The sequence below is a fragment of the Balaenoptera borealis genome (genome assembly GCF_965194805.1).
Source record: "Balaenoptera borealis genome assembly, chromosome: 9".
In the NCBI taxonomy this organism is placed as follows: domain Eukaryota; kingdom Metazoa; phylum Chordata; class Mammalia; order Artiodactyla; family Balaenopteridae; genus Balaenoptera; species Balaenoptera borealis.
Window position 1 is genome coordinate 119799723 of NC_138873.1, and position 17387 is coordinate 119817109.

At 40.7% G+C, this 17387-nt stretch overlaps 1 protein-coding gene across 1 annotated transcript; it reads left to right on the plus strand.

Annotated features, from left to right (window-relative positions):
• The first annotated feature begins 706 nt into the window (after positions 1-706).
• PRSS35 (serine protease 35) lies at positions 707-16237 on the plus strand. Its single transcript, XM_082405887.1, has 2 exons — positions 707-925; positions 13369-16237. The coding sequence occupies exon 2, from the start codon at positions 13388-13390 to the stop codon at positions 14627-14629; it is 1242 nt and encodes a 413-aa protein (XP_082262013.1). The 5' UTR covers positions 707-925; positions 13369-13387; the 3' UTR covers positions 14630-16237.
• Positions 16238-17387: the final 1150 nt, after the last annotated feature.

Sequence of the window (17387 nt, forward strand, 5' to 3'; positions counted from 1 at the left end):
CCCCAAAGGAGCACCTCTCCTAAGGAGGAGAATAAAGAGAGTAAGAAAGGATGTGATTAGAATTTGGGTGGGACTGAGGTGGGCAAGCATTTTAAAGGATGCTCGTCCAAAGTAGAGAAAGCCAAATAGCCTCGGGACAGACAGAAACTGACGCGCTCCCCCTGGAGGCCGCATGGGATGCTCACAGGGTGACCCAGATCCCAGCCCAAGGCCAGGTCGCAGGTCCTCAGTTTGGGTGTGGGCGCCTGCTGGAGCCTGAGACGCAGGATTTGCCTTGTGGAGAGCGCGTTCCGGGCGGAGACAGGCTTGCGATGGGGTTGGGGGAACGCCCCTGGTTCTTCTAGACGCTGGGGTCTAAGAGCCGGGGGATTGGCACTCAAAGAAGCAGTCCCGAACACCCCCCCCCATCCGTCCAAGCACACACTTGGGAGTATCTTCTTGACCTTATTTAAGGGATGCACTCTAGCACAGCGACAGACATCTCTTGTGAACCGACTCATGAATTTTTCCTAATGCTGGGGGCAGAGGCGCTGGGGTGAGAGGCTGCCCGGTCCGACCCGCACCTCCTCGTAAACCCTCCCCAGACCCCCCTCCTCCTCCTCCCCGCCTGCCCCCCTCCTCTCCCTTCGCCTCCGACACTCCCCCCCGCCCCCCGCCCCCGGAGGCCGCCCCGGTCCCCGCCCCCTCTCCCCTCCCACCTCCGCGATGCGGCGCTCAGCTCGCCTCCCGCCTCCCCGCAGTCTCAGCCGCGAGCTCCCGGCGGCGCTGGGGGGCGGTGGCCTGGCGCCCGGGCTCTGACTCCGGCTTGTCCCGAGGCTCGAGGCAGCTGCATCCCTGCCCTCCTGCCTCGCCGGCATCGGTGAGTGCCTCGGGGGCACTTTGATTCGAGCAGGGCAGCGCCCTCGGGACCGAGTGAGCTTCGCAGGTAAGGATGGAACCCCCCCCCCCCCCCGCCCCGGACAGGGCGAGACCCTAGAACCTGGAAGTTTCCCCCGAGAAAGGCAGGACCCACCCGGGGAGAGCTTCTTTGAAGGGCTCTAAAGATAGGGATCAAACTTAGCAGTTTTAAGTCATCAAAGAAGCTACTCGTCCAAATAGGCAATTCTTTGTGTTGGCCTCTGCACCGTTTAATATTAACAGTAAAATTATTTGCATTGGAATATAAATGGAATTCTTTCCACTTAAGCACTACCAGAGGGGGCCCTCTTTATTTTTATGATTATTAACAGATGCCATTGAAAAAGGTGTAAAACGCATTCCTGGAAAGTCTCGTCTCCTTGAAAGCCTCTTTGGCAGAGTTACTATGGAAGCTAGGAATCTCTCTCTCTCATCAACCTGGCAGCACAGGTCAGCAAAAGGAGCAGCGGAAAACATTTTTTAAGTGAGAAGATGAAATGAAATTGAAAAGTCTTGGACTTGCTTTAAAATACTCTAGGAAAAAAAAAAAAAGGTGGGGGAAGACAACTGAGTGAGACAAGATTGTCAAAATGTTGGTAATTGTTGCCGCGGCATGACGGGCATGTAGGGTTGTAATTTTCTACTTTCTAGCTTTCCCTCTACTTTGGAAATTTTCTATCATAAAAGTCTTTGAAAAGTTGTAGAAACACTTCCTGCCTGATTCCTCTGACCTTTTTACACTGTCATTGATTCGAAAGAAGCTGCATATCCTGTCTAGGTGTTTTTTTCCCTTCTATTAACTCTTCTCACTTCTGAAATTCTCATTTTATCTCAAGTGCATTTGTCTCCACAGAGAGTTATAAAAGTCGTATTTTGCTGCTTGGAGAATTATGCTTAGGATCTGGTATATAATTTAGAAGAGGGAAGGTTAAAATTCCAGCCAAATAAGACATCTAGGCTTGAAAGTAGTGTGTGAGCATCATATGGAATTTTATGTTTATTAGGAAGTAACTAGAAGAGCTCCTTTAACGTGAGAAGAGGTTGGATGTGGATACTCTTCCTGTTTTTCCTCCAGACAGCTCGGAAACCTGCACACTTTTAAGAATCTTTTTCGTGTTTTCAAATGTGAGATTGTTTAGCCTAGTGCCTGGCACATAGAATGTGCTTATTATGTTAAAGTAATCAACTGCTAATGTGAGTTAATTTCCCCTGTTGAGTTCATTACTTACCTTTCTCTGCCCAATGCTCAACTATCCAGGGCAAGCGCACTGCATTTTAACAGCGGGATCAGACTCAGAATTTTGGAGGCTGAAGGTACCTCGCGTGGGTTAACTTTGCACTTGAGAAATCTGAGATGAGAGATTGGAAACAGCAAAGTTAAGTATGAACGTTATTATTTTATGACTTTGCTTAACTAAAATTTTTTCAAAAGCTTCACAAGCTTTAACAGATGTTTGCTTAGCTAGAAACACAGTGATCATAAGATGCTTTAAAGCCTGAAGAGTAGCAAACCTAATACAGTTCCAGATATTCTTCGCTTTCCAAGGCCAACTTGCAAGATAATAAGTCAGGAGCCATACGCTGTGCATTTCCTATGTCAGTGGATGAGAGAGCCAGCAGAGGGTTCCCTTGGGGCTCCCTCAGTGCCATTCACCCCAAATTTGATTTACACACAGCATATCCATTGCACAAACTGAAATATACAGGTCCTGGAAAAATAGCTTAAAAAACAAAGGGAAGTTTTATTTTTTTATTATGATGAGAAACAGAAGTTGTGGGTTACTGTAAAGTAATCAACCGTGTAACTTTACCATCTTCCTTTCCCTCCACTACTGCTAAACTTTTCAAGCAGACATTACTCTGTCTCATTCCTGAAACTAAACTTGAAGATAGTGCTATGGTATGATATTTTGAATAGCAATTGGCACATTGTCAATGAACTTCCTTGCCATTTATTTTCAGCATAGAATCAGTGGAGAGCTTACCCTTTGGAAGTGAATTATTAAGTATTTGATAGACATGGGAAATATTTGACAGGCTGAAGATTTTTCTTCCCGTTGAAATGAACTGCAGCACATTTGGGGGACTATTTAGCAGCGCTGGAGGTCATAGTGGAAGTGTGCTGGCACCACAATGGTTTTGGGAAACCACCTGCCAGAAAATCGTCTGGCTGTAGACAGCATTATCAGCCCTCAGCTCATCCGGATGGGCTCTGTGGCCTGGAGGTGGGTTTTCTAAATGTGATCAATTCCATGTGATAACCATCTAGTATATTATTAGCCAGTTAGACTTCTCTCCCTCCCATGAATCCTACATGCTTTTAAAATAAATTCGATTTTGTACCTCAAGGAACGTAAACCATCTGAAGTGTGGGATTTTGGATTGGGCATCACCAGGCTAGCTTCGCCATCTAGTGGTAGAAATAGGGATAGCAGGCAAGTTCCTACCCACCTCCCCCCCACCCCTCCCCTCACCCGGGACTAGGAATTGAAGCGGCTTGAGGCTCAGTGATGAGTAAGTTAACTCGTGTTTTTTTCATTTGTGATTTAATCTAGGACTTTAGAGCTAAAAGAGATCTTAGAAATTTTCTAGTTCAACTCAGTGGCTAAGGAGGACTTATCACAGAGTTTCATAAGCAAGGAAAGAGGCTTATGAAATGATGCACAGCGCTGTACACATTGTGTGTATTTGTCGAATAAACACATTTATCTGTCCTGTTCCAATTCTTGATTCTCCCTAGCAATACTGCTGCATGCTACCGGAATGTTTTATCACGATCTTCTGATTTTAGCTCTCAAGTGGTGTGTCTGTATAATTTTCCTAAAAATGAACGTTTTCATTTATGTTTAAGTCTCTGAACCAAACATTCTTTTCCCCCTTATATCACTCCCCACTACTTCTTTCTTTCCAAACATCCAGGGCAGACAGTTTTAAAAACTAGGTTTTTACCTTTCTAAGTATATTGCTATCGCTGCTGTAACAAATTACCAAAACCTTCGGGACTTAACACAGTATCCTATAGTTCTGGAGGCCAGAAGTCCAGAGAGGGTAAGCAGGGTTGCCTTTTTCCCTGCAAGTTCCAGCAGAGAATGTCTCCTTACCTTTTCAGGTTCTAGAGGCCACCCGCATTTTGTAGCTCGTGGTCCTGCCTGCCTCTGACCTCTGCCTCCATCTTCACAGATCCTTCTCGTTCTTGACCCTCCCGCCTCCTTCTCAGAAGGATTCCTGTGATTACATTGGGCTCACCTGGGTAACCCGAGCTAATCTCCTCATCACACAATCCTTAACTAATTCACATTTGCAAAGTCTCTTTTACCAAGTCAGGAACATAGTCACATATGACACATTAGGATGTGTTACAGGCATAACTTGGAAATACTGTGGCTTCATTTCCAGACCATTGCAATAAAGCGGCTATTGCAGTAAAGCGTCACGTGATTTTGGGGGTTTTCCCAGTGTATATAAAAGTTACTGTCGTGTACTAACTGTGCAATAGCATTATGTCTAAAAAACAATGTATACAACAATTGAACACACACTTTGTTGCTAAAAAATGCTAACCATCATCTGAGCTTCAGCAAGTCATAACCGTTTTGCTGGTGGAGGGTCTTGCCTCGATGTTGATGGCTGCTGACTGAGCAGGGCAGTGGCTGCTGAAGACAGGGGCGGCCGTGGCAGTTTCTTAATATTAAGACACTAATGAAGTTTGCTGCATCGATGGACTCTTCCTTTATGAACGATTTCTCTGTAGCATGCAATGCTGTTTGATAGCATTTCCCCCACGGAACTTCTTTCTTGAGCTGCTTTATCAACTAAGTTTATGTTACATTCTAAATCCTTTGTTGTCATTTCAACAATCTTCACAGCATCTTCCCCAGGAGTAGATGGCATCTCAAGAAACTATGTTCTTTGCTCACCCATAAGAAGCAACTCCTCGTCTATTATAGTGTTATCATGAAATTGCAGTAATTCAGTCACATCTTCAGGCTCCACCTCTAATTCTAGTTCTCATGCTGTTTCCATGACACCTGCAGTTACTTCCTCTTCTGAAGTCTTGAACCCCTCAAAGTCATCCATGAGAATCAACTTCTTCCAAACTCATGTGAATGTTAATGTTCTGACCTCTATGACTCATGAATGTTCCTAATGGCATCTACGATAGTGTCTTCTTTCCAAAATTTTTCAACTAACTTTGCCCAGATCCATCAGAAGAATTACTATCTGTGGCAGCTGTAGCTTTATGAAATGTATTTCTTAAATAATAAGACTTGAAAGTCAAAATGACTCCTGATCCATGGACTGCAGAACAGACGTTGTGTTAGCAGGCATGAAAACAACATGAATCTCACGGTAGATCTCCCTCAGAGCTCTTGGGTGACCAGGTGCATTGTCAGTGAGCAGTAATATATTTTTTTCTGGGTTAAGAGTCCATTTTAATTAGATTCAGTTACTTAGAATCAGTTCATCTCAAAACATCTGTGTATTAGCAAAGAAAATATAGGGACTTCCCCGGCGGTCCAGTGGTTAAGAATCCGCCTTCCAATGCAGGGGACGCAGGTTAGATCCTTGGTTGGGGAACTAAGACCCCACATGTGGCGGGTCAACTAAGTCCACGAACCACAACTAGAGAGAAGCCAGCGCGCTGCAACGAAAGATCCTGCACAACTATACCCGGCGCAGCAAAAAATAAAAAATAAACAAATATTAAAAAAAAAAGAAAATATAAATTACAGTTCTCAAAATTCGAAATTAGTGAGCAGTTGTATTTTGAAAGGAGTCTTTTTTCTGAGCAGTAGGTCTCAACAGTGGGCTTGAAATATTCAGTAAAGCATGTTGTAAACAGATGTGCTGTCATCCAGGTTTTGTTGTTCCATTGCTAGAGCACCGGCAGAGTAGATTTAGCATAATTCTTAAGGGCTATAGAATTTTCAGGATGGTAAATGAGCATTAGCTTCAGCTTAAAGTCACCAGCTGCATTAGCACCTAACAAGAGGGTCAGCCGGTCTTTTGAAGCTCTGAAGCCAGGCACTGACTTCTTTTTAGTTGTGAAAGTCCAATAGCATCTTCTTCCAATCGAAGGCTGTTTTATCTACATTGGAAATCTGTTGTTTAATGTAGCCACCTTCATGAATTCTCTTAGCTAGACCTTCTGGATAACTTGCTGCAGCTTCTACACCAGCACTTGCTGCGTCACCTGGTGCTTTTCTGTTATGAAGATGGCTTCTTTCCTTAAACCTCATGGACCAGCCTCTGCTAGCTTCAGATTTTTCTTCTGCATCCTCCTCACTTCTCTCAGCCTTCATAGAATTGAAGTGAGTTAGGGCCTTGCTCTGGATTAGGCTTTGGCCTAAAAGAATGTGTGGCTGGTTTGATCTTCTATCCAGACCATTGAAACTTTCTCCATTATCAGTAATAAGGCTCTTTTGCTTTCTTATCATTTGTGTGTTCACTGGAGTAGCTCTTTTACTTCCCTTCAAGAACTTCTTTGCATTCACAACTTGGCTAACTGGTGCAGAAGCCTAGCTTTAAGCCTATCTCGGCTCTCCACATGTCTTATTCATTTCTAGCTTTTGATTTAAAGTGAGAGACGTGCAACTCTTCCTTTCACTTGAATACTTAGAGGCCATTGTAGGGTTATTAAGTGGCCTAATTTCAATACTGTTATGTCTCAGGGAACAGGGAGGCCCAAGGAGAGGGAGAGAGATGGGGAGAGTGCCAGTGAGTGGAGCAGTCAGATCACACACAATACTTAAGTTCACCCTCTTATATGGGTGTGGTTTGTGGCCCCCCCTGAAAAAATTACAAAAATAACATCAAAGATCACCAATCACAGATCACCATAACAAATACAATAATAATGAAAAGGGATTACCAAAATGTGACGCAGAGACACGAAGTGAGCAAATGCTCTTGGAAGAATGGCGCTGGTAGACTTGCTCAACAAAGAGTTACCACAAACCCTCTGTTTGTAAAAAACACATTATCTACAAAGTGCAGTAAAGCACAATGAAACGAGATCTGCCTGTACTTGGTGTACCACAGTGAATGAAGTCCACAGCAGTCAGAGATGCATGAAATCCCTTATAAATACCTACGTAGGTTTTGACCCCTATTCTTTGACGCTTCTAATAATAATTGCTGCCATTTGCTGAGGGCTTACTGTGCTCTGGGCACTGTATTTATAAATATATCATACTAGTGTCTCACAAAAATACTCCAAAACATTATCCCTGTTGAACAAACGTAGAAAGTAACGTTTGGAGAGATTAAGTGACCTTCACAAACTCATACTGCTACGAAGTTGCAAGTGGACGTCAGTTGGTTTGGCTTCAAAGCCCGCTGACACCACCGTCATTGACACACCCCAGCTCTCACTGTCCCTATTGATCACGTCACTATTACTTTCTCGTCATACTGATCCCACACTTTTTAGCCCAAACGTTGCCTCCATTTCCGTGCTCCAGTTAGTGACTGACATTCACTGGGGGCTTCAAGTGCGCTGGGAACCGTACTTTATAAAATACCTATTCTCCTCTGCATCTGCTCCCAATTTGCGAAAGTGACTCAAAGTTTGACAAGTGTTCTCCCAAACCTGACCCATTTAAAGCTCGCTTTCCACCTGTCTGCTCTCACTAGTAATGTTCCTCCTCTCCTGCCCTGGCCTTTTGCCTAAGCCAGCACTTCTCTCTGCAGATACAGAGTATCTGGTCCAGACTGCAATGTCTACCTGTTGTGCGTCAGTCTTGACCGAGCAGGTAGAGGATGAACGTGGAGGAAGAGGGAGATAGCTGGAACATGTTTTCACATTCGTGCACATGTGTAAATGTAGGCAGTGACGCTGGGAGGGGTGAGTGGCTGGGATCATGAATGGCTAAATAAAGGACAGGCAAGTTGTCAAAAGTGGTTATGCAGTCATTTCTGTGTCCTAATATACATTAAGGTAGAAGTTGGTGTTGGCCCTATGAGGCCATTGATCTGAGTGGTCCCTGACCCGTATCAGCCCCCCAGAAAGTGTTTGACAGAGTAATGCAAAATTATGATCCAAGGCAGCATACTATACACATGAACTTGGGCAACTACTTCACTGTCCATTACGAGGGACCAGGTGAAAAGAAGGGCCCAAGTAAGTGTGACTCTATCACCTGGTGCAGATTCTGGATGGTAAATCAGCTCATGTTCATTTACAAGAAAAATAGTTCATTCAAAACATTTAATATAGCAAGATCATCTAATCTTTCTTTCGTCTGCCTGACATAAGTTAAAATATAAACTTTAAAGGGTAACAAACCAAAAAACAAAAGAGAAACTGAGCCTGAGAATGTAATTACATCATCCCATAGTAAAATTCTATACACTCTAGATGACTCAATCAAAAAGTTAGGTTTTTCTTTCACTGTAAATCGCTCCCTTAGAGTAATTATTCTGACACTGACTGTTTCTTTTTAGGCTGAGGGCCTGTTGCAGTTCCAGAATTCTTAGGGTAGATTCAGGCTAAAAATAAGACATGGGAAATGCAATTCAAGTGTTCTGTGGCTGGGTAAGGTTTAATCACACTGAAGTTTAATAGCAATGAGAAAAATATATTACAAAGCCACAGATATTCATAGAAATGAGTAATTAGGAAAGCATTCATTTGGGAAGTCTCTAAACTGAAGCTGTCCTTGAACAAAAAACAAAACAAAGAAAAACGGAGTTTGAGAGTGTGTCAGAAACTATACTGAAATAAAAATATTTGAGTGTAAAATTGACTTTCTAGAAAACTAAGAGTGCTATAACTTTGCCTTATATAATGAATTGTTTTAAAGTGATATTAATTCACCCATTAAGGTAGAATAATAACTCTAAAAGAACTTATTATTGATTGTGTCTATGCTCTGGGCTCAGTGGTAATTCTTTGCATATATCAACTTATTTAATTCTCACAATTACGTTATGAAGTTGAGATTACTATTATCTTCACTTTGCAGATGAGGAAATGGAAACCTAATTGAACTTAATAAACTGCCCATATTCAGTTGCCTAATAAGTGGTAAAGATGACACTTAACCCAAGTCTTCTTACTCCTTGGTCTGCCCTTGTAACCACTATGCTGGTAGAGATACCCAAATATTCTAAATACTATCAGCATTCACATTTCTAAGAAAGCATAAGCAAGCGACCAAACAAAAGCAATAGTAAGTTATCTCTTGTAGTTACGGGTGGTCATTTCTGTTAATAGTACAGACCAGGTAGAAATGTGGACTAATATCTGCTTCATCAGTAAGAATTCATCTATAAATCCTGGTATTCTTGCTTCCTCCCTAATTCTCTTCCCTTCCATTCGTCTCCATGGTCCAACCCATAATCAACTATGTGTACATTGACTCGTGGTGAGAGCCATGACTGCAACCTCACTTTCATTAACCAAAACTGGAATTTGAAGCCCCAAATCCAAGCCATCTGGAAAGTGACAGGGAAGGTCACAATTATAATGGAAGACAGGAGAAAGGAGGAGAATGAGGGAAGACATGGGACATTAAAGCTTTCAAAATACTATAACTGCTCCACCAGCTGGGACCGTGTCTCTTTAGTTAGTGCTTTTTGGATGACAGGCGTCTATAGATGTACCCACTGAGCCATGGCTTGCTCTATCAGCAAGAGCTATCATTTACGTTACATTGACGTTTTACCACAAGGCAAACTTAGATTTCCCAAAAGAAAGTGTCCTGAGACATCTGTCCAATTTGAAATTACAGGCCAAATTAGACAGGCTTACTAAATCCATGCCCTTTATTACTGTGATTCTGAGGTCATACGACAAGGCTCTGCCCTTCCCGTGCCCAAGGATAGATGTGGGCATGGCTTTTATTCCTGGGCTGCACTGCAGCTGAGTCCCTCAAAGGGCACCAGACAGGGCTGGCCAGCTAACACTCTTGCATCATCTGTAGCATCTGTAGCATCAGAGGCGTTACATACAAGCCTACTGAATTTGAATCTTTTCAGAAGTATTATTGAATCACTTATGTAAAAGTATGTTTTTTTTCCTATTAAAGGTGGAACCATTCAATATTAACAGTTGCTGACATAGTAAAAGAGCAAAGTTTAGAATAAATTTATTTTGTACACAGAGATGAAGCAGAGGTCCTTTGAAACCTGGTGAAGCAATCATCCCTGGAAAGTCCACCTTCTGGGAGGGGCTTAAGCTGCTACACCAGGACCTTGGCTGCTGCAGTGGTTCTGAAACTGTACTGAGTATCAGAACTGTCTGGAGGGCTGTGTACAACATGCCTAGCTGGGAACCCACACCCCTCCTGGAGAGTTTTGAACAGTAGGTCTGGGTTGGGCCCTGAGAATTAGCATTTTTAACAAGTTCCTAGGGGATAATGACACTGCTGGTTTGGGAACTACAACCTGGGAATCCCTTGATGTGACACAGTTTATTTTGCCACTCACAAGTACAGAATCCTACTAACAAAATCTTATTCAAAATTCATTTTGAATCCAAAGGCAGGAAAAAAACCAATTTTCCCGCTCAAAGCAGTCAGGCAGAAGGAGTTCTCCATCACTCACAGAAGGGTCAGCCTTTTTGTTCTATGTAGGTCTTCAGCTGATTGGATGAGGCCCACCCACATTAGGGAGAGCAATCTGCTTTACTCAGTTTACCTATTCGAATGTTAATATCATCCAGAGACACCCTCCCAGACACACCCAGAATAATATTTGACCAAATATCTGGGCACCCTGTGGCCCAGTCAAGTTGACACATAAAACTAACCATTACATGGGACTTTCTTAAAAGTCTGACTACAGAATTAATGCACAGGGCACATGTTTTATTTGGTAAAGAATAAAGGAACTTCTAAATTTGAGATTCATATTCTAGGTCAATTATTTGTATAGTAAAATATCATCTGGTCTGTTATAATTTAATATTTGCGTTCTGCCTATCTAAATCCTAACTAGCTAAAAATTTGCAAGACTAAATTAAACAACACTGGAAAAAAAAAAAAACAACCCAAATCCGAAAAACAAAACCTAACTGTGGAAGCAATACCACAACACCATGATTTTGACGTTCTCTCTTTTGCCTAGGAATGCCTTTCACACATTTATTACTGCACAGATCATTATTACCAAGTGTTAAAATGTACAAAGTGATCCTGTGTATTTTTTAATGTGGGTAATTGGCTGATTCTCGGTCTTTGCTGTAATCATATATTAAGTACATAATGAACAGCTGTTATCACATAGGGCTAAATAAAAAATCGATTTTTAAAACTTTTGTTTCCCACATCAAAAAACTCCCTTGGTTGAAATTTTGCTAAGAATCAAGTAGATAAAAAGATATATATACATCTTTTTTTAATCATCTATTATGGCTTGTTGATAAACTAAGAGGCAGCAAATAACTCTGATTTTAGCTTTTTTTTTTGGAAAGACGTAACTTTTCATCTTGGGAACCACCCAGTTAAACATACAATTTCAGGGTCTCAGTAGAGTTACTGAGTTGTTAGCCTTTGTCATTCCAATCCAATTAAATAAAATGGATGAAATACTCATTATGAAAATTGCACAAAAGGCAACAAAAGAAAATACTAAGTGGTTCAACAAAATAATTACTGATATAATTACTGCTTTGTGTAAAGTCAAATTTGCCATGGTAATGATTAGAAAATATTGTGACATGAGTGTGGATTTTTTTCTCAAGTATATTGTTTACTGATTTTTTGGACAATATCCATCAGTCTACAGAAGAATGCCCCGTCTCCAAAATAAAGTACAAACTATTCAGCAAACAATACTAATATTAACCAGAATCACCATTACTTAGCATTCAACTGTGAGCAAATGGAAAAAAATGGAAATTGCAGAACTTCTACGTAATTTTGCTGATGCCAAGTCATGGTAAAGATTATTCTAAACTTGCTTAACATGTTCCAATGTATGATCATTCAAATTAATTATGTCATGTTTTGATGAATAGATCATGTTTAAATAACAAAGAGGTTAATGTAGTATATGTTTTTGTTTTATCAAAAGAATGTTATTAGTGTGTTAATAAAATTCTATACTTGTATATGGCAAAATGAACTCTGCTGTGTCAAGAGATGCCCATATTCGGCTCTGAATCAGAGACAACTTTTGCTTTTCCTGCCAGCTCCCAGGATCTTATGGGTGTACCCTGCTTTGTGGGCCATTCCTGACATTCCTTATTAGCTTTCTTTTCTTTGATAAGCAAAGAAAGCTTATGAGAAAGCCTTGAGAGTGAAGGTATTGTAGGAATAATCTAACCTTGAACTGTCTCTACTTTGTACACAGTGCAAATCATTTGCTAAGCCTGGATATTTTAACTATTAGTTAAAAACAACTTGGAACGCAGCTTACAAATTTCCAAACTGCTGCTCCAAAGACTGCTACTCCCCCTCACTCTCACCAAGCAACAACTGACAAACATCAGTTCTAGGAACAGATTTACATACCAGTGAACCTAGAGGAGCAAGAAATGAAGGCAAGAAGATGTAAACAGTAGAAGAGGTATTATACAATTTAAACAGTTTTCAGATGAGAGACCCAGGATGAAAGGGACTATATTTCTTCATGATCATGTTCCCCCAAGTAGCAAATGCATAACCATCGCCTGTGCTCCATAAATTCTTACAATTTTAATATAAAGTAAAATGCCACTATAAAGTATTTTCGTGTGGTGCTTTGCTTAGGTGCTAGTTCCAAGCACAACTTTAAAAAAAGGACAGGGTACATTTTTCTTATTTTCGGATAAAAGGGCCTGTGCTGTGTATTTTCTTTTTATGACTAGGGGTTCTGCTTGTAAAAATCAAAGCAGGTCAATAGCAGAGGAGCCCATTTATTTACTTCTAAAATCTCCACTGAATATTTTAGAATATTATCCTATGATTTTAATTGCACCATCAATCAGCTTGGTCTGCAAGCCGTGATTAAGGGAAATTCATTGTATTCCAGTGAATGCTTTTTTTGAGCTCTGTGCTAGCCATTTACATTCTAGACATGAGGAATTTATGATCCCTGCTTTTATTAAGAAGCTAAGTTCAGGGAAAGGGCCGGACATCTGCTGTTATCTTTATTTCTAAACCATCTGGAGATAAGGTTGTAGGAGACCTTGGAAGGAAGATGGTGTGGCTTATGCAACAGAGGACCCCAGTTTGCCATCCCTTCTTATTCTCCCATGTGTTGGGTTGAAAGAGGGGAGAAAGAGGGGGAGATGGCAGATGGGGGTAGGATACACGGGGATTAGGGCTGGTGGAGGGAAGTCTGAGTGAAAACAATTTACTGATTTTGGATGTCTGTATGAGCCTACTTAGTAGGGTGTTTATCTAATCTCAGTAAAATCTAAGTACAGTGAAAATATGGGCTCCTCTTTGTGGTGAAGCTACCTTTAGGACCCAAGACCTAAATGAATGATAAGTAACATACTTTAAAAGAAACCATTATAAAGCTTCTCTTTCTATTTTAAAGGACAACATAGAAGAACAAAATGGAAACGACGCTGTTTTGGTTGATACTTTTCACCCTTGGGCGGACTCCCATCGATGGATCTGAAATGGAACGGGATTTTATGTGGCACTTGAGAAAAATACCGCGGCTTGTCAGTGAAAGGACCTTCCATCTCACCAGCCCCACCTTTGAAGCAGATGCTAAGATGGTGTTAAATCAAGCGTGTGGCATCGAATGCCAGAAAGAACTCCCGGCTCCCAACCTTTCTGACCTGGAAGACTCTCTCTCATATGAGACTGTCTTTGAGAACGGCACCCGAACCTTGACCAGAGTGAAAGTTCAAGGTTGGGTCCCCGAGCCACATGAAAATCTCACTGCACAGGGAGCACCTGTGAGGAGAAGGAGACACGTGTACGGCACTGACAGCAGGTTCAGCATCTTGGACAAGAGGTTCTTAACCAATTTCCCTTTCAATACGGCCGTGAAGCTCTCCACGGGCTGCAGTGGTATCCTCGTCTCCCCCAACCACGTCCTAACAGCTGCCCATTGTGTCCACGATGGAAACGACTACATCAAAGGCAGCAAAAAGCTAAGGGTAGGGTTGTTGAAGATGAGAAATAAAGGTAGTGGCAAGAAACACAGAGGTTCTAGGAGGAGCAGGAGGGAAGCAAGGGGTGGTGATGGAAGAGAGGGTAGCAGAGAGAGTCTGAAGGAGAGAGCCAAGGCCGGAAGAAGGAGAAAGGAATCAGCTCGGGGTCAGAGAGCTGCTGATGGGATGCCCTCCTTCCAGTGGACCCGGGTCAAGAACACCTACATCCCCAAAGGCTGGGCTAGAGGAGGGAGGGGAGACGCGGCCTTGGATTATGACTACGCCCTTCTGGAGCTGAAGCGTGCTCACAAAAAGAAATACATGGAGCTGGGAATCAGTCCCACCATCAAGAAGCTGCCAGGCGGGATGATCCACTTCTCAGGATTTGATCACGACAGGGCAGATCAGTTAGTCTACCGGTTTTGCAGTGTGTCCGATGAATCCAATGATCTTCTCTATCAATACTGCGATGCCGAGTCGGGCTCCACTGGCTCTGGGGTCTATCTGCGTCTGAAAGATCCAGACAGAAAGAGATGGAAACGCAAAATCATTGCGGTCTATTCCGGCCACCAGTGGGTGGACATAAACGGTGTTCAGAAGGACTACAACGTGGCCGTGCGCATCACGCCCCTCAAGTACGCCCAGATCTGCCTCTGGATGCACGGGGATGACGCCAGTTGCACCTACGGCTAACGGATACCTGAAACGAGGTTGTGGATGACCTACATCGCAGAGAAAACTAGTTCTGATTACTCGAGTAAAGATGACTTCATAGGTTTTGCTTGGACTTGAACCCTATCAATAGTATTTCAACATGTTTATTTTTTCAAAATTAGGAGCTTTTCATACATTTTAAAAAGGTGTAGGTACACATCCTACAATTAGATGGACACTTCAATGCCAAGTATATATTCTTCTTTACATGGTGATGTTTCATTGGTGGGAAAATTTTTGTTTCTTTCTGCCTTGTTAAAGATTAGACACTCTTTAAAATTTCAAGCTGGTATCATAAATAATATGTGATTTCTCAATGGACTAACTCTCAGGGTCCTACTCTAAGAAGAGGCTAATAGGGTGCCGGTTGTGTATTAAATGTGAAACTGCATATACAGAGGGGGCAGTAACACGAGTAGAATCAAGTTTGAGACAGTTATAACACAGTTTGTACTACTCTGAGGTAGACCCATTCAGCTCATGCCCTCCATGTTTATATTGTGTTTTCCATTGGGTCTGAGAAACTTTAGGTTTTTTTTCTTTCTTTCTTTCTTTTTTTTTTTAAGAATTACAATGAACAGCAAGCTTTATAAACAAAACTATTAACTGTTTTACTGCTTTAAAAAAATACCAACTGAAGTGTTATTATTTATGGGAGAACTACTTTGTTCTATGAAATAAATCTAATTTAAAAACAGGGAAACTGAGACATTTTAAGATCTCAAGTTTTTATTTAACTAGTATTCAAAACATGGACTTTTCAAGTATGCGTAGGAAGACAGTTCCAAAGTTAATAAATGATCAGGTGTTGAAAGCCACATCTTTTTATACAGCTACACAGTCTCCTATGAATGAGGTGTTACAGTTTGAGACAAGGAATTCTATCGTCTTTTTTAAGAGAAAGCCTTTCTTCCCCTTGACAAAGTTCGCTTTTCTTAATAGGGCCATAGACATATTATTTTGGTGAATTCTCTGATTAGCGATTTTGGATATGTCCTTTTAACAAAATGAGTATAATTTATGAATATAATTTTTAAAAGAAAGTTCTGATCGTTTTCATTAGGGACCAAGGTGGTGCACACACTCGGGCCATCATGGCAGCCTCAGCAGACAGAGTCCAGTGGCTGCCCTGGGGCAAAACACAGAGTAGACACTCAATACATATTTCTTGAATGATCAGATATTTGCTGAATGGTTGTACAAGCAGTTTAGTTCAGGCCATTATGTTTAAAGCGTTTTAGTGATTTGTAATTGAGTGCACTATAAAATTCAGGAGTTGCAGACCTTATTTCTGGGCTGCTCTTCCTGGTAGTGTCTAGGGTACACACTCTTCTCTTGGGACACACCCAAGTCATTGATTCTGCCTGAGTTCCAATTTATTTTACTTGTTATTATTTTCCGTAATAAGGGGAAGTTATACCCTTGGCTAGTATGCAAAGGAATACATGATTAGATTATGTTAAAAAGTGATTTTGTAAATGGTGTTGAAAATAGCTGAAATTTAGCACAAGTTATATTCTTTTATAATGTGAATCTGTTAAAAAGCATTCAATAAAAATTTAAAAAATAAATCAACTATAACTCTTACTGTATTTGTATATATGTTTTACATACAAGGTTTTAGCAAGTATTAAATTAACTGTTTATTTAAAAAAATGATTCTACTTAATTCTAAGCACATTTTGCTGGGAAGTATTTTATCACTGGTGGTAGTGGAATAGGGCTATTGTCTCAAAAACTTTGATCAAATCTTTTTTGGGGAAACATCTATATGATCACTGCGACTAAAAATGTTCCAAGGTGAATTTTGCACATTTGCACTCTTGCAAACACACATGCATTCTTCATCTTAGTTTCTTAGAAAATAAGTCCTGGGTTTGAGTCAGTTTGGAGGAATTTATGGTGCTTACTGTCAACAGTTTGGTTCTTAAGGTTAAGTTCTGAATATACATGATTTCCTTAAAATCATTGTATAATATACTTTTCAAAAATATAAAATTTTAGCTCATTTTATTTGCAGCGGTTTGATTCTCTCATTTTTCTTCTCTTTCCCAAGAGAATCATGGATCTCATATGACCTATTTAGGACCACTAAAATGTACTACATTACTCAGAAAGTTTTACTTCACATACTTCTTCTGTTATGCTTATCGGATTTGAAATAGAAAATTAATTTGAATCCTCTTAGCTAAACAAATATACCTACACACACATATGTTGTCTACTGTGTGTAAAGGATGATACTGACTTATTGCATAGAAAGACTTATCAATGGGTGAATTCAAAGAACTATTTATAAAACAACTGAAACTTAGAATTATGTTTTTTTCTTTACACAAATAATATATTTCATTTTATTTATGTTTTTTCTTGCTTAAATCAATAACTGTGTGGGCAGAAGAGACATTTTTCCTTTTTTGATATGCTTTTAGTTAAATCCCAACTATTCACTTTGAAAAAGATTTAAATATATGTATGACCAAGATCAGAGTTGTGCACAAATCATTACCTTTTTTTTTTTCAGCTTCTTTAAATCATTATGCTTTTTGTTTGTAGATCAAAGAATTCTTTGAAATTCTTATTTTCTAGAATCCCAGGATTATAAGAGACCATAAAGATTATATACTTTAACTCCATAATTTAGATTTTAATTTTCCTCTATAGCATTCCATTTGAGGGGTTGTCCAGTAATAAGAAAAATCTTTTCACTACTTAAATATTGTTTAGTAATTAAAAT

What these genes read in the sequence shown, in the direction of transcription:
- PRSS35 (XM_082405887.1), top strand. Translation starts at nt 13,388, where the DNA reads ATGGAAACGACGCTGTTTTGGTTGATACTTTTCACCCTTGGGCGGACT.